At 49.1% G+C, this 16555-nt stretch overlaps 9 protein-coding genes across 9 annotated transcripts; 2 read left to right on the top strand and 7 right to left on the bottom strand.

The window, feature by feature from the left end:
* Positions 1-113: 113 nt before the first annotated feature.
* On the top strand, positions 114-1865 carry BKA67DRAFT_536151 (NUDE protein; the record flags this gene model as incomplete). Its single annotated transcript, XM_046100117.1, has 1 exon — positions 114-1865. The coding sequence occupies one exon, from the start codon at positions 114-116 to the stop codon at positions 1863-1865; it is 1752 nt and encodes a 583-aa protein (XP_045959127.1).
* Positions 1866-3385: 1520 nt separating this feature from the next.
* On the bottom strand, positions 3386-4060 carry BKA67DRAFT_536150 (uncharacterized protein; the record flags this gene model as incomplete). The annotated part of the gene is made up of 4 exons (XM_046100116.1): positions 3386-3501; positions 3673-3821; positions 3856-3906; positions 3951-4060. The coding sequence occupies 4 exons, from the start codon at positions 4058-4060 to the stop codon at positions 3386-3388; spliced, it is 426 nt and encodes a 141-aa protein (XP_045959126.1).
* Positions 4061-5097: 1037 nt separating this feature from the next.
* On the bottom strand, positions 5098-6413 carry BKA67DRAFT_566434 (uncharacterized protein). The gene has a single exon (XM_046102889.1). It carries the CDS (start codon positions 6166-6168, stop codon positions 5254-5256), a length of 915 nt encoding a protein of 304 aa, XP_045959125.1. The 5' UTR covers positions 6169-6413; the 3' UTR covers positions 5098-5253.
* Positions 6414-6477: 64 nt separating this feature from the next.
* On the bottom strand, positions 6478-7190 carry BKA67DRAFT_659117 (uncharacterized protein; the record flags this gene model as incomplete). The annotated part of the gene is made up of 2 exons (XM_046107401.1): positions 6478-7049; positions 7112-7190. 2 exons carry the CDS (start codon positions 7188-7190, stop codon positions 6478-6480), a joined length of 651 nt encoding a protein of 216 aa, XP_045959124.1.
* A 546-nt stretch (positions 7191-7736) lies between these two features.
* BKA67DRAFT_566433 (cupin family protein) lies at positions 7737-8672 on the bottom strand. Its single transcript, XM_046102888.1, has 2 exons — positions 8575-8672; positions 7737-8414 (listed from the first exon to the last, which is right to left on the bottom strand). Exon 2 carries the CDS (start codon positions 8396-8398, stop codon positions 7925-7927), a length of 474 nt encoding a protein of 157 aa, XP_045959123.1. The 5' UTR covers positions 8399-8414; positions 8575-8672; the 3' UTR covers positions 7737-7924.
* A 722-nt stretch (positions 8673-9394) lies between these two features.
* BKA67DRAFT_516589 (uncharacterized protein) lies at positions 9395-10463 on the top strand (the record flags this gene model as incomplete). Its single annotated transcript, XM_046097827.1, has 2 exons — positions 9395-9793; positions 9861-10463. The coding sequence occupies 2 exons, from the start codon at positions 9395-9397 to the stop codon at positions 10461-10463; spliced, it is 1002 nt and encodes a 333-aa protein (XP_045959122.1).
* Positions 10464-10644: 181 nt separating this feature from the next.
* Positions 10645-11248, bottom strand: BKA67DRAFT_517079 (RmlC-like cupin domain-containing protein; the record flags this gene model as incomplete). Its single annotated transcript, XM_046097873.1, has 2 exons — positions 10645-10733; positions 10798-11248. The coding sequence occupies 2 exons, from the start codon at positions 11246-11248 to the stop codon at positions 10645-10647; spliced, it is 540 nt and encodes a 179-aa protein (XP_045959121.1).
* Positions 11249-12008: 760 nt separating this feature from the next.
* BKA67DRAFT_498532 (uncharacterized protein) lies at positions 12009-13349 on the bottom strand (the record flags this gene model as incomplete). The annotated part of the gene is made up of 3 exons (XM_046097063.1): positions 12009-12418; positions 12461-12605; positions 12657-13349. Coding segments are annotated over 3 exons (1248 nt in total), but the record flags the coding sequence as incomplete, so codon positions are not given.
* A 1486-nt stretch (positions 13350-14835) lies between these two features.
* BKA67DRAFT_536143 (Chloroperoxidase) lies at positions 14836-15700 on the bottom strand (the record flags this gene model as incomplete). Its single annotated transcript, XM_046100115.1, has 3 exons — positions 14836-14942; positions 15005-15547; positions 15592-15700. 3 exons carry the CDS (start codon positions 15698-15700, stop codon positions 14836-14838), a joined length of 759 nt encoding a protein of 252 aa, XP_045959119.1.
* Positions 15701-16555: the final 855 nt, after the last annotated feature.

The following is a 16555-nucleotide window of genomic DNA, read 5'->3' as shown; positions in this document are numbered from 1 at the left end:
CTTTTGAATCTTTGGCGCGACAGCTTTCTCGTACCTTCTTTCTTCTTTTATACTAACAGACGACAACAACAATAACAACAACAAGAACAACAACAAGAACAAAAAAAACAATTATGGCCGAACCACCATCTTCCCCGCCTCGTGGCGACATGACCACAGAGGAGACCCTGGCCTGGTACAAAAACCAATATGAGCAGTTAGCTGCCGAACTGACGGAATTCCGCGAGTCCAGCCATGAACTGGAAGCCGAGCTGGAGAAGGATTTGGAGGCTGCCGACAAGCGAGAGCGAAAACTGAGGGAGAGGGCCGAAGGATTGCAGTTTGAAGTCGACGAGTGGAAGGAGAAGTGCAGAAAGGCAAAGTCGGATGCGAACTCGGCCCAGGCCAACCTGGAGAAGGAGATCACAACCCTCCGCGACACAAACAGAACCCTTCAGCTCCGATTGCGCGACATCGAGGTAGTCAACGATGACTTTGAAAGGCAGGCCCGAAACACCACCTCGACCCTCGAGGATATGGAATCCAAGTACAACCAGGCTATTGAACGCAACGTCATGATGGAGGAGGAGGTCAGGATAGGAGAGAAAGAGCGAGAGACGTTGCGAATCGAGGCCCAACGACTGCGCGAAGAACTGTCCGACCTCAAGGTGGAAGCGGAGATCCTGCAAGACAAGGTCAAGAAGGCCGAAAACCGCCACCTCTCGACCATTTCCACCGATATCTCCATTCCCGAATCGCCCGTCTTCGGAAACTCACCACGCTCGACGGCGAGCTCACCACTCATCACTACCCCTCCAGACGTGATCGCTCTGCCACCGCCAAGAAAAGGAGCACCAATGCTCACTGATCCGCCATCGCCGCCCAGGTCTGACACATCCGCTTCGCTGCCAAAGCCTTCTTCTCGGCTAAGGACACCAGCGCCGTCCTCCCAAAAGAGGTCTAGGTTGCCATCCATTGCCGATAAAAGCGTCACGCCGAAGCCGAGGGCGCTCACTTCCTCCACCACAACCCGACCTGCCGGCATGCGTGCCGCTACCCAGACACGTAGTCCCGCTGCTGCTGCTGCTGCGAGGCCGACCACCACCAACCGTGCAGCATCCCACAGAGTACCGCCATCCGCATCACTCAACCACATCCGTACTCTTACGGCTCAGATGCAACGCCTTGAAGCCCGCGTCCAGAACGCTCGATCCAAGCTGCCCGCCCCAACCACAACTCCCCCGAGAGCATCGCCCCGCTCCGTCCTTGGCGGAATACCCTCTTCGGTTACTGTCCGGAGTCGGAAGCGCGGTCTTGGCTCTTCTGCCTCGTCTACCGCCGAAGACACTCCGAGTCAGACTACCAACAATAGCCGTGCTGTAAAGCATGTACCAAGGCTTAGTTCATCTGGCGTCTCCCGCCTATCCTTCGGCCCCCTGCCCAACAGGACCAACAATTACGATCCCGATGCGAGCTCAGTCTCCATGTCCCGTCCCAGCAGCCGAGCTAGTATCTCGTCCTCCCAGTTTGCGAGACCCGAGAGACCAGCATCTCGCTCGGAAATCGGACGCCCTCCATCCAGAGCCTCTCTGACTGGGGCTCGGACACCGATGGGTTTGCGACCTCGCAGCTCCATGGGTGGTAGCATGCGCGGTCACGGCCACGGCCACTCACAGAGTATCGGTCAGCCAATCGAGTTTGACGAAGCCGACGAAGCAGACGAAGGCCGTACACCAAGTCGCAGGGGAACCTTCAGCAAGTACGACACAGACGGCGGCGCGAGTGGTATTCCCATGCCAAGGCGGCAAAGTGGCGCCGCCTCATCCAGGCGATCTAGCGTTGGCATCCCGGGAAACACCTTGGCCGACCTTGGAGAGACCTACTAGCCCATCTTCGAAACCCCCTTTTTTTTCATTTGTGTAGATACCACCAAAGGGGTTCAGAACTTCTTCGAAATGGACACATCTCCCTAGGCATCTGGCCCTCTTTGAACAGCGACCTGCTTGCGGGTTTTATTGTTACTGCTTTTAAGGCATCGGTGTTGGTGGTTTAGGCAAAGCATATTGTTGGAATTCACTAGCATTGGCTGGGGCGATTTCGGTGTTACGAGCGTTCATGACTGGAGTTGGAGGACACTGCATCAATCTCGAACTTTTTTTAATCCTTTTTTGTGGGGCGCGCGAGGGCTTAGAGGAACACGAGCCGAGAATGAAACTTTATTTGTACATTTATACTCGGTTCAGGAACTTGCAACTTTGGTTCGGGGCGAAGAAGAGAAAGAGAGAAAGACGGAGGAGGAGATTGGAAATAATATACGCCTAGACGGCACTCATTCCCTTTGTGCAATATCACAATCACAAATCCATACTCATTGTAGAGTTGTGACGTTGCATGTTTGTGTGCGGTACCAATGTCGCTAACTGTGGTATGTTGGCTCTTTATTGAAGACCGCAGTCCTTCAAGTTAAAGCCAGCTGATCGAATAGTGCAGATGCACAGTGGTCTTCATTCTATCATTGTCAAGGACCTAACGCGGAATGGTAGGGTTCAAGTTGGACGAAAGAGAGAAAGACGTGAAAGCTATTTGTAGCACATGAGCCGGCTATATTCCAGGGACAGGGCGTTCGGTAAATCTCCAGCGACGACATCCTGAAGTCGTATTTGGGAACACAACACCTGATACATATTACCTGGACTTTGTGATAAACACCAAGTAGCAGCAAAAGAGTGGTGGTTAGATGTAGCGATCACAAGTATGAAGCTCATTGCACACGCAGGGCCATTCTTGGTACTTAAGGGCTGATACTAAATTGAACGTTACCCCAGACTAGACAAGTTAGTCGTGCTTGATGTTAGTAAAAAGAAGAGTACCCTCATTCCTGCATCTCCGATCCTTCTGCTGAAAATGAGTGTTTGTCGCAGTCGTTTGATCTTTGAGTTTGTTCTTCTTTTTCTTTTTTCCCCTTTCTCTCTCTCCCTCTCTTTCTCGTTTTCTTTGAGTAGTACTTTCTTAAGATGCTATGTATACTTATACTGTGAAAGTACCCTGACGACTTCGCTGTCAAACCTTTCCCCCAAGTCTTTCTGCCAATTATCCCCGTCGCAGTGGTCAATCGCAAAGTCAATGACGTTAGGGAAGATTTGAATGAGAGGTTTCGTGAATTCCTTCTTGATGAACTCTCTCTGTTACTTGTCGTTATATGATAAGGCTTCGATCAGCCAATCGGCGACCTTGATCTGGTCATAGACCCGATGGATGACTAGTTTTCCGATCTCGGATTTGAAGGCCGCCATGGTTTTGTCAAGCCTCGGAGCTTTGTCCAAATTTCATATCTTGCCAAGCCCTCTTATTCACTCTTCTTCTAGACTTTGCCAATTGCCCCGAACAGCGACATTCGTATCTGAAGTCACGTGAGCGGCGATGTGTGTTTATTCTCCTCCTCCTCCTCTTCCTCCTCCTCCTCTTCCTCCTCCTCCTCTTCCTCCTCCTCCTCTTCCTCCTCCTCCTTTCCTTTTCTGCTGCCTAATTAGGATGTATCCAGGCTTCTAAGTGCTGCTCATTGTCGCGGCGCGTCTACTTTCGTGGGAATGCTCGGGTGGTATGGGACATATCCGGACGACCCTTTGAGCATAATATATACCCGCTGAATATATAGCTCGGCTCGTGTGTAGGCTGTGACCTGTGTGAGCCAACAGGACACATTAAACAAAGAGCCGGTCATGTCGACAAATTCAGCACTGCCAATAGAAGCACTTGGGCGGGCACGTAGAGTTGTTGGCTCGTATGACCGCTTAACGGAAAGGGTGCCGCTCGCTGTTGCGGCACAATATTGATTATATGATCTACTGAGTTGTTATATTATCAGAACTATTATACCTGATATAATTACATTGGTATACGTTGGTGGGTGTGATCTTGAAGCTGACTCTAAAGTGGTAGTCATATGTCGAAATACTCGATATGGGACTAACTTGAGAGCTTGTCTTGAGCTGCTATCCCTAACTTTTATGCCATATTCCACATACTGGTAGATGATTTTCCAAATATGAAATAGTATGTATCCCTCTGTCACGAGTACCATTTTGTAATCTCCTTGCTATTGTCCGTTAACTTCCAACTTATCCAGTTGCGTGCATGCTGGAATATTCTTGCCAAACTTAGCCGGCCAAATGTTTCTACGAACCTGGTTCATATATGCGCATGTGTGATATGTAGCTTTATATCTTGATCGTGGGTAGGTATACTTCAGACGGTGCCATTATCTTCATAGTGTTCCTGTGTAAGGATCTATCATTCCTAACGAAACGGTTGGTCATAGTACCCAGCCTGTAAAGTAACCACTTGTCAAACTTGGGAATGCTGACAATTGTTTGAGATATTTAGGCGGCGACCTAACTTCGATAAACGTGGGATGGCGCTGGTTTCATTAATGCCGGCTTAAAACTCCAGAATATCTTCAAATGTGTTAAGAAAAAAATGGTGAAATTTGCATTTGATGACAATATGGAATTAGAGTCGAAGCCAAAGTCATTCATTCATTCTACAGTTCGTATATCAATCCAAATAGTGAAACACTCCATGGGCGCTTGTAACCACACATCAACTAAATTAAGGATTCAAACATGATTTCCATACTTTCCATTAGATCAGGGGCCCATCCCTTGGTTCATTTGATAGCTGCCCCATTAGACATGAGACAAAAATAAACACCAAAAACAATAGGCCGAGGGTAAATTTATTAGAAGATAGCCTATATAGACATTCTTCGCACCATAAATAGCGGCCGAGTCTGCGAATATACTATGATCTGGCTATCGAGAAAATTGTCCCCTGAGTGAGTTTTTAGGAGTGGCTTGTTCCGGTTAGTGCTGGGAGCCGCTTAGACCGGCTTAGAGATATATTTATCGATGATAAAGCGAGCCCTACACTTGTTGGTTCCTTCACGGCGCTTGTGCCTCAACCCTGCTTGATTCTAGGCAGTACCCCGCTGAGACGGTCGTACAAGGCATCTTGGTAACACTGCTTATAGCTGTGATAATGAACTCTAAGTTCATGAGATTTTGGCCTTTATTCATAAGACCAGGGATGAGGCTAGATACGACATATTTGGATCGTTGCCTTGGATGAACGCGTCGAGTCCTGGGAGACTGCCAGCTTTCAAGTAAATAATTGCAAAGACAATAGCTCGTCTCATTCATCTCTATGGCTCATGTGACCGTAGTGAACCCTATTTCGATTTAATAGGTGTAGCTCGTGCACTCATCATAGATTCCCTCAGTTCATTATCGAATCCACTAAGGATTGGTACTTCGCGCCAAGAAACTCCCAATCATCCTCTTCATCGGCAATCGCACCTGCGTGGCTAATAAGCTCATGCATTTTCGAATCCATAAACTTCACCATTGCTTCCTTGTCGTCGTGGAGCCATTCGATTTTGGAGAGAATCCTACAAATGAAAGAGTCGAAGAGCATGGTTAAAAGAAAAGTGAATTTTGGAGTCCTGCCTTTTTCGGACTCGTCGGATCCTACACCTTCCTCGGTGTCGTCGGACTCTTCACTCTTGTCGGACTCTTCACTCTCGGTTGGTGGAACAGCCATCTCCTTCCCCTTACCACGTTTCTTGTCGGCAGAGTGAGACTCGTCGACCTCGTCGGCTGAAACAGCCTTCTCCTTTCCCTTACCGCTTTTCTTGTCGGCTTGGTCAGTCTCATCGACCGCGTCGACTGGAACTACCGCCTCATTCTGCTTGTCGCTTTTCCTGTTGAATTTGCCGATTTCTTCCACGAAGAATCTCGCAAACTTATCTAAAAGCGCCGTTCGGATATTCAAGTGGTCAAGTGCTTCATAGCTTGCAGGAAAACCAGCCTCAGCAGCCTTCCCAGCATCCTTTATGAATTTTTCGTATATGTCTCTGCGGCCCTTCTCGTAGAGATCACCTGGTTGGACCTGCTCAATTCCCGTTACGTCTGGCCACAGCGGAAATTTGTCGGTGAAAGCTCGTTTGATCTCGAAAGCTACTGCTGCGCCGTTTGCGCAATCAGGACATAGTGATTTGATCTTCTCAGAACTCCCTACTTTCCAGTTAGCGTTGTCGCATATACTAAGTAGCAGCAGATACGCAAGGGAAATTCCCACCAAGGTCGGCATGACGAGGATACAGATGGCCGCACCTGGTATGCAACTTGGCATTTGGTGTAGTCATTGTTGTGGAGGACGTGGAAAGGTTGAGTTCGTGTTTTTCTAGAGATGAAGAGTTGATAAGTCTTTTCTGAAGCTATTTATTATCTCAAAATGGTGACTTCGCATCACTGTCTCGAATGATCTGGAATTCTGTCGACAACACCCGATCCAACTGATGTAACAGTTGTTGGCTATTCACTACAAAGGTACACCGACAGTTACGTTTCAACTGATGTAACAGTTATTCTTTATTGATCACAAACATAGATCAAATATCACGGGTGTAGCTCGTGTATTCACCAAGCAGAGTATATCTTCTTAGTCCATCATGTCATCCACCCAGAACACAAACCTCTGGCCAATTTCATCCCAGTGGTCCTCATCGATTACATTCACATTTGCGTGCGTGACCATTCTATGCATATGCCCATCGATGACTCCCATCATTGCATTTTCGTCTGAGAGCCAAGTATCCTTAGAGAGGATCCTGTGCAGGAAAGCGTCGAAGATCAGGTACACTAGGCGAACGAAGACGCGAAGCTTGCCATGACCGCGTGGAGCCAAATTCTGGCCGTAAACGTCCTGGACCTCCTTCAGGAGTCTTTCCCTCAACTTGGTCACAAGTCCCATTCTGAGCTTCAAAGTGTCAAGCGCTTCAGTGCTCGATGTGACGCCGCCATCTTCAGCTGCAGCCTCCTGAGAATCTTGCCTGAAACTCTTGAACAGCTCATCCCGAGCAATGTCGTAGAGCTCAGCGGCGTCAAACTGCTCGTATTCACTTGCTTTCAAAGTTATAGCCAATTGATAGGTGAAACTTCTGAAGGCCTTGTGTTGTAAGCTCAATTCGTTGGTGCAAACGGAACAGAACGACTTGGTTTGCAAGAGACTCTCTATTGTCACGTCAGCTTTACCACCTTTGCCGATAGCAGCAAACACGCAAGGAAGTTCCTACCCATGTCGACTTCCGATGACGATCCAGAAGGATACAGATGGCCGCACTTTAAATGCAGTGTGGGCCCTGGTGTAGCCATGGTTAAATAGAACATTGCGATCTATCTTAGTAAAGGGAAAGGGCGAGGCTGTGTATTCAGAGACAAGAAGAAACATTCAGTGTATGCTAAAGCTATTTTTATTTCAATGGTCGGGATTCAATATGTGTGATTGTCAGTTAGTGGGATAAGGGGTAACAGGTATTGCACCCCGTTAGTGAGATACAACAGTGTGACGCTGGAAATATGACTGTTGCACCCAGAAAAACAACAATGGTGAGATCAAATCACATTTCCGAATGCTCTGGAGTGCTATGAACGACGCACTTTTCAACTGATATAGCAACTGTTGGGTATTTACCATAAATTTAGACCAATTGTCGCGAGTATCAAATCGAATCACAACTAACTGCGATTGTGGCCGTAATATACCACGGCATGGTCATCAACACTCATTAAATAACATGGAGGGATGGCTCTGTTGATATGTGTTTTGGCGCCCACGGCCAACCTTGACGACATGAAAAAGGAGACGGGCAACGGCAGCTGGGCACCACTAAATCACTTTTATGGTAAGACGAGATTGCTCGTACACTAAAGCAATTATGAATGCCAGTCTTGGTATTTAAGGACATGAGTTGTTGGCTGAATCTCAGCGTACCTAGGTCGTAACATTCAGAAGATACTTCTCTCTGGTAAGCCAGCACGATGCTCGCGGTGATGACTCTGGATTCTTGTATCGCTTCATTCGAAGCAACTGCTTCTCTCGACGTACATCACTTTTCCTTGACCGCACCCCTGGGTTCCCAGCCTGGCTTGGCCATCTCAAAGCTCTCAAACTCGAAAGCAGGTGCGACGGAGCACCCTACAAGCGTCCAGTCCCCTAGACATTGCGCATGCTGCCATTCTCCGCGCTGCACGACAATCTGTGGCTTCTCACCCTTCCAGAGGTCGGTGCCGAGAACTAGGTCGCGCACAGGCTCGCCGTCGTCCCACGATAGCGAGAGCTGTAGCGGTGCGCCGGCATAGTGGTGCCACACTTCGACAGCGTCGAGCACTCGGTGCCAGTGCGATACACCGGCTTCACCTTCCAGGAGGTAGTAAATGTGCGTGCTTGACGAGCGACCGTCGGAGGATGCCTTCGGGTCACGGAATGTCTCGATGTAATAGCCCTTCTCTGGATGTGGAGAGAGGTTCAAAGCTGAAATCACATCCTTGGCCGTACGTGTCGTCGCCATTGTGGTTTGCATGTAGGTATTGCGACTTCTGCCCTTGTGTATTAGCAAACAGGGCGGTGTGTAAGAGTGTTAGTTTTTGTGGTCTAGCTGGACGACTCGATCGAAATCCAAAGAAAATCAAAACAACTCTCATGCCCAGGCGGGGAGAAGTTGAGGTCGAGGTCAAGGAGGGTAATTTTGGTACTTGCTTGTTGTTCCTTGCATCACTGATCGGCAATTGCAGCTGAGGTGAGCTCTGTGAGGGGTAAAGACAGAGCAGTTCAAGCGGTAAGTACGGGATCCGTACAGTAGCGGCCGAGTTCAATTGAATGGGGGTGGGGGTACGGAGTCAGCATGTGTACCACAGTAGCATCGGTTTTATTTAGCACCTACACCCACCCACATACCGCCTTAAACTTAGCCTGACCTTAGACTACAGCGGTAGCCTACCTCGTCTGTGTATCCATTCATACAGCATGGCCAATGGGGATGTTTGCCAAAAGTGGAATACAATGCCTGGGCATCATGATCAAAACACCACTGATTTCATAGACATAGTTTCACTGAAGGGGTACGGCAGCTAACGGGCTTTCTGTGCTCTTCTGCGAGCGCACGTATCCTGCTTGGCGCGGGCCATGGTAGAGAGAGAACCCAATTGAGCACCATGTCTGTTTTCGAGATAGGCGCATGGTGTGAGGGAATTGATACGTCAAGGATGCAGCTCGACATAACCGTCGGCAGTCTCTGAGTAAGATTGCTGCCGTGTATGCATGGTATCGCATCTGCCAATGTGAAATAAGCCGGGTCAGCCCCTAAATCGAAGCAGCCACACGCTTATCAAGGAAAGACGGGCGAGCGCCTGTGTATGCGCCAACATCTGCTCACTCTGAGATGCTATCTGTGCCACTTCAAATTCAATCAAACTTAAAATTGCATCTGCGCGCCCGGGAACGTCGCATCGTCGTCCAGCCTCCTGGTACTGTCTTTTTACTTCCAACTACACCAAGACATGACATCCAACATTGCAAGATGAGCGACGTTAGACTAGATCTACCCATGTCGATGACTATAGCCGCTTTCACAGGAATCTCGTGGTACATCGGGGTTGAAATCAACACATCATTGCTCTTCCTCTTCAAACGACGCCGTGGCTTATACTTCTGGTCATGCGCACTCGCCTCTTGGGGTGTCATTCTACAACCTCTTTTCATAATTCTCGCGGACTTTGGTGTATGGAAAGATGTCGTACCATCGATAACCATGATCTACCTGACATGGCTGATCATGGTGGTCCCGCAAGGTTGGGTCCTATACTCGCGGCTACACCTGTTTGTGCGTGAGACCAAGGTGTTGAACGGAATCAAATATCTTCTCGTTTTCAATTCGATTGCATTCTCGGTACCGACGATTGTGATTGGTATCCTAGCAGTGAGTATATTCAAGGGGATGGATGTGAAGCACAGGCAGTTCCTAACGCGGCCAATCTTTCCTGCAGCAATCCACAACTGTCAACACGCATTTGACTTCATTCAACCTCATTTGGGACCGCCTACAGCTCGTAGTTTTCTTCGTCCAGGAAACTGCTCTGAGCATTCTCTACATATATGAGACTCGCAAATACCTACGCGACTCCTCCCCTCTGTTAGAGCGTCCCTGGGCCGCACCGGCCACCGCTGGTGGGGTTAATCGAGCGCAGTCGAACGACCAGAAAAAAATACTACGGCAGTTGATTTACACCAATGTACTTATCATTGTACTTGATATCACGCTCCTTGGAATTCAGTGCGCCGACTTGTTCTATCTACAGGGCGCGTTCAAACCATGTGTCTACGGCATCAAGCTCAAAGTTGAATTCGTCATTCTGAATCGTCTAATCAACAGTATCCAAGGCCGTTCCAACGGAGAGACATATCCCAGGGATTGGATTGCCAGTGATCATAGCGCTCGTCGGGCTCTGGGGCATAACGGACTTACGCACAAGAGACAGGGGCTGCAAGTTGCAGGCGAAAACGAAGGAGTAGAGCTCGCACAATCGGCCAACGGGAACAAACTCAGGTCACATAGTAGCGAGAGCCGGGCACCTATCTTAGCAGCATGAGTGAACCAGTTAGGTATTAAATGCTCCGCGATGAGACACAAAAGAGCTATTATTAGCGTTTGATGCGCGCGCCCGTTGTCTGTAAAGATGAGATCTACATGCGTTGCCGATAAGGTTCGCAAATTCATACATTCCGTGTCGCTAGAAATGTATACTATCAGCCCCACCCTAGCACCTAAACTCACCCAGCCGCGCTTGAGCTGCAATTGCCCGCCGGCGCCCAGCCAGGCTCGGCGAGCTCGGATCCGCCTTCGACGAAGCCTGGTGCAACTGGCATACAATCGTTAGCCACCCACCACGCATCACGAGTACAGAATACAGCTTCATTTCTTACCCGTTGTGCCAACCAACGTCCAGGACCCCAAGGAGTGCGCACTCTGCCACGTGCCAGCCGGAATGACCACCTGTGGACTCTGGTCGCTGAACACATCCGGGCCCAAGACTTGCTTTTGGACCGGCGCGCCGTCATTGTGCGACAGCGAAAGCGTGAGCGGCGCGCCAGCATAAAAGTGCCATACCTCGGCTGCGTCGAGGCGATGCCAGATGGATTGCCCCGCGGTGCCCTCGAGCAGGTAGTAAATGGCGGTGCTGAGGGAACGGTTGGCAATTGTGACCGGGTCCTGGAATGTCTGAATGTAGTAGCCCTTCTCGACGTTGGGCACTAGTTGGAGCTGTTCGACAACCTCTTGGGCGCTGCGCTGGTCGATCGGAGTCGCTACCAGCGCCCAGCTGGGGAACGCGAGCTGTGCTACTACGATCGCTGTATACAGATGGCGAAACAGCATGACGGCGATTAGAGACACGACGATGTGACAAGGCGAAATCCTCCTGTGAACGCAGATGAGTCCAAGTTCTTAGGGTCTTGGTGGCACGATGTTCCCGAGTGCTGATGTCGGGCCCCGGCGACTTACAGAAACCAGCAATTCTGTTTATCTGTAACACAAACAAAAGGTCATTCCTCAAGATGCGGATCGCTTGCATCCAGCTCTGGTTGATGTCCCTGTCATGTATCGTACATCGGACTGGAGAATCAGAAGACTGGACTGACAATTCACAGCCGGCAGCATAATTAGTTATTCGATACTCACCTACGAGAATAAGTGGATATGTAGCTGCAAATAGCCAATCAGGCGGCGCAGTCGATCGGCCTTGGCAGATAGCGTCGTCCGCCTGTTCCGGGTTCGTCATTTCGGAAATTCATCCAGCCAGTCGAGGCATTCGATCATCCTCACAGGTATGGCGTATCTGATTTCCGCATGCGTAATTGATATTGTTCATAGTAATCATTAGGTGGTATACATGCCACGAACCTATTATGCACTAGCGATTTCCTATAAGGTATACGCCCTCAGGAATTTTCGAGGCGTCGCCGGAATGGTGGAACGTATGTCGTTTAAAAGACGTCGACCCACCGATTACGAATTACAGCAAGGACCTTGGTTTGAGCATGGGTATGCGCATGCGTCCCGACGCATCCTTGGTGGAAAGTACCGCTAATGGCTGATAAGCTTAAACGTCTGTAAATATCGTTCTGATTCACACATTGCTCAATTTTTCGTTGATAATATACATATTATGCGGCCACCAGTTATCAGCAAGCTCTCTACTATCGACAACACTAAACGACCTCATCGTTAAGATCACCCGGTTAAGTTCCCATGTGCCGATATCGCTGATCCACCATACACCGTCCAACAGCATGACGAGGACAAGCCAATGAGCGAATATGTCAATGACGAGCTTGTGCAAACTGGACTTGGCCAGAACGGAGTGCTTTTGGTCCGGATTCTTATCATCATCGAAATTTTCTGGTAGTGCTTCTAACGTCGTCTGCAGGAGATTGAAGTATCTCGGGGGCATTTTGTGGACAAACGCCATGACAATCCTGCGAAGAGGTTTGTGTGGCGTCCTGGAAGTGACACGGGCCAAATAGCCACGGAGCCAGGGCTGAAGTTCTGAGAGACCATTTGGAGGTTTATACCCTTCGTGGGTGTCACCTGTCTCATGTGAGGAAGTGGATGGCTTTGTGGGGAGATCCGTCGAGAAAACCTCAGAAAAGATGTTGTGTAAAAGGTTTAGCGATCTCATACATACAAAGACATCGGAAAGATAATCATCCCCAAACTGCAGGTAAAGGTCATTCTCTTGTTCTTCATTCAACAGAGAATATGCTTGATAAGAGCCAACGACAACGCTCACTAGCTCGTGCAACTTGCCAACCGCACTGGCCCATGTCGCAGCAACTATGGGGGAGAACAATCGTCGAGTTCTGTCTGTTGACTCCTCATTGCTAGAAAGCTGCTGCTCTTCCTCGAAGCTTTGCCAAACGATGTCTTGGTGAGGCTGGGCCAACGAGGCCCACTGGTGCCCCTTCACGCTGAAGTAATTCGGTTTCGTGTTCGTCAATCCGGAATACGCAATATGAACAGCCCAGATCAACGACATCCACTGCAGTCGGACCGGCGCAAGCTCACTTGCCAGGTGCATTTTAGCATATTCTTTGCTCGCTAGACGGATACGAACGCCGTGACTAGCACAGCCATAAAGCACCATCAATGCTGCGTTGGCCATCACATGATCGTAACAACCCATGTGCACAGCATCGCTTCGTGTTTGCCTGACCGCCTGCCAATGATATTGTTCCGCCGAAAGCAGCAGACCAGTAATTTGGGCGTGATACTCGGGTTGCGGAGCAGAATCCCAGATTAAGCAGTGACATTTGTCGACTGCTGCCAGGGCGAGAACCGAATTGAGTATGATGTTGCTATCCGAAGCAAGGCTTCCTATTTCTGTTCTCAATGCATGTAGTTCTGCGTCATCAACTGCAATGCTCTTAGCAGTGTGGTTTAGGTAATAGTTGTACAGCTCCCGCTGCAGAGGAGCTAGTGTGTCCAAAAGCCCCCAACTATCATCCCACTGACCTACATCCTCCTGGAGTGGTAAGGAAGCTGATAGATCGGTAGCGCCAGCATCAGACACCGGCATTGCGACATTGCAACAGGAGACTGAAATATTCGAATTAAAAACGAGGTCCGTGTCAACCCACTGTCCGCATTCCGCATACGCTACTCCTGTTGCGTCGTGCGAACTTTTTGAGCGTCGTCTCGGTTTGCCTTCTGGCTTCACACACGTGATATTCCTTTTCTCACATCTGGAACAACTAGGACTGCGCTCGTCGCACTGGGGTGACACTTCGTTAGCAAGGCCCATATGCACCCAAAGATCAAGTCTTTCCGAACCTTCCGTTTGTCCTTTTTGCACCTAAGGCAACCCGCTCGAGATTTCGTGTGTGGCCGTCGAGACTTGTATATATGAGACTCTTCCACTCCGCCGGCATTCCCTGTTTCCTGGATAACTTCAGTCCCGTTGGCAGACAGGCAGCCATCTAGAAGCGATGGCGAGGTCCGTCTAAAAGCCATACTAAGTTACAGGCAGGCGTTCTGGGAGAAGTACTTAGGACGTAAACATGTGGATATCGATGAAACGAAATCTGGAAGCGTGCGTTCATGGTTTTCCTATATAGTGAGAACTTTCATTAACCCCCCTTCAGTGAGAAAACCGAAGATCACGTCAGCTTGCAGCATAATATTGCTGTCATGGTTCCAAGCATTCCAAATAACTAGCTGAGACCCACCTCTACCATTGAAAGCATGCATGGGCTTTCTAGGGCGCTTGTCAACTCAGACCTTTTGAAGCCTTGGCCAGTTCTGCTGTTGAGGCTGAGTTGCGAAGCTAAAATGTTTGAAAAGCATCCGCGGCTCAAGCTAACCACCGAAGAGGGCTAGTACCGCGAATTTGGTCATGCATAACATCATGTTAGCCAATGGAGAACAGCGTGATGATCGGATGGTCTTGGCAAAGAGGCGCAGGATGGCAGGCGCGAGATATTTGCCAACTAGATATTGAGTATTTCGCAAAGATTCGGCGAGGTGCACGAATTACACAGCAATCATGCAGCATCAAGATCGGGTCTGGCTTGCAGGTTGACGGTGCAATGGCGTTTTCATGTACCCAATTTGGCAAATGATTCTCGCGACAGGTATTTCCGCCAGGCGCAAGGAAGCCTTCTGGTTCGAATCAGAAATGATTGAGGAAGCTGAGACAGTCTACAAATTCTCTTCAAATAAATACTTGCCATTCACCTGAAGGGGAACAGCCACGCCGGCACTGGACGTTTCACTACACAGAAAGCCGGGGAGTCGTGATCAGATGATCAAAAGAGTATGGGGATATGGAAGCCAATTATACACCTGATATGTAGAGCTCTTCATCTACTATCTCATAGAGTCTCATAACTACCAACTTGGAATAATTCAACAGGGTCCCGATGGCTTGTGTTAACAGAGTAGTCGCCAATGCAAACCCTCAGGGCTCAAACAACCACATTAATGACCGCTTCGACCAAGGCCCCAAGGCTCTGGCCGGTGGTTACCTCCTCAGGCTTCTCATATCCCTCCCGATACGGCAAGCGTTCCTCTTCTGTGTCCCAGGATTAGTGGATATAGCTCGTCGTGGTCATTAAGAGGGTGTACAAAACTTACCGAAAAAAGCCTCGACCCAATCCTTGTGTGTAGCATTCACGGAAGAATCCCATAGTACACGCAAGTACAGAGCAGTAGTTCCTGGCGATCCAATCATTTGGGCCTGAGAAGCGTTGAAAGTTGGGTTGACTCTCATCGCTTCTGCAACACGTGCCGCACGGGCTTTGGCTGCGCTCTCGATGGTCACGTATATACCGTTCTCGTCTGTAAGGTCGTAAAGACCAAGCTTGTCCGCAGTGAAGGCCCAGACGACAGGGTCAAAATGCAGATCGTCTCCGAAGTAGATGTCGTTCCTCGACAAAGAGCCGTCCATCTCGATTGTGTCGTGTCTGGCCAAGTCTCCAAGATCGAAAGTAGAAGAGTTACCAGTGGTGGAAAGGTTGAAGTCATACACGCTCTGGACGGCGCTGACCAGAACATCACGGTCAAAGTTGTAGACAGCGCCAGCCGCGAACTGAATGGCTTCCAGATCAATGTTCTTGCCGTCATGAGGAAGCCAATCATGATTAGCTAGTGCATTGAGTCCAGGGCAAGGAGAACGACCTGAGAAGTGTCAGACATTGAAAAAATTGTTACGGCATACTAACTATCAAAGGGTCCCGCTGGGTGCCATGTATGACCAACTGGTTCTTTTCCTGTGCGAGCAATAGCAGACGTGGCCAGCAACGAAATGGCTGAGAATCGTGTCAGCTTCATGATTGTGAAGCGGCGAGTATGAGTATCTAGCGGCAAGCGGCAACAGCTTTGGCTCAAACTCAATCATCGTTGGCATGGGAGATGTCCTTTCTTTTATGGCCAGTCCGATCTCAGTCTAAAGATATTAGAACTTCAAACTTCTGCTTCTACGGGCTCTTGAAGACTGCGTATTCGCTTAGAAGATTGACTTGATATGCAGGACTAACCCTTGTTGATATGTATTTTCATAGTTCAAAGGGTCCATGTCGTCGTAGCTTGCTATTGAAGAACCCACAGTCAACGATTGGGAGTGTTTGTGGCTGTGATTAGTCATGTGGCATGGGGCCATCATCAATATGAAGCAGCATTCGGAGGTTCACGTGTGTCAAAATCAGTGCCCTACGACGCGTTCACGCATAGTCGCAAGCACAACAATAAATAAAGTAGCTACAATATTCTGAGGTGTTCTCAGTGAGATGACGTAGCTACTAGTCTAAGGTTAGTGTCAAAGTAAGCGTTGCGCAGCAAACATGCTAATAAGCGAATACGCAAATGCAGGCAACTAGTGAGGCGGTTCAGCGGAAGAACTCCGCCAAGCCATATCCCACTACCTAAAGCAAATATTCTCTGCAGTCACGACAGTAAATAGGACTAATTCCAAATATTTTAACCAAAAGTTTCCTGTCATGTTATCCGCCCGGGAAATCTGGAAATCTAATCCGAACCTCTTGAATGGCCTGACGCCTCTACCCGACAGCCTGTTATCTTTGGTATCCGCCATGTCAGCACTATCTGTCAGACGGATTAAGGCACCCAAGTATATCTCTCAGAGTGCCGTGACTTGGCGACATGAAGATGGCGCTTTCATGGTTAGGA

This window comes from Truncatella angustata (assembly GCF_020726525.1).
Source record: "Truncatella angustata strain MPI-SDFR-AT-0073 chromosome Unknown BKA67scaffold_4, whole genome shotgun sequence".
In the NCBI taxonomy this organism is placed as follows: Eukaryota; Fungi; Ascomycota; class Sordariomycetes; order Amphisphaeriales; family Sporocadaceae; genus Truncatella; species Truncatella angustata.
Note: the sequence above shows the minus strand (reverse complement) of the source record. Positions and strands in the feature narration are given on the sequence as shown.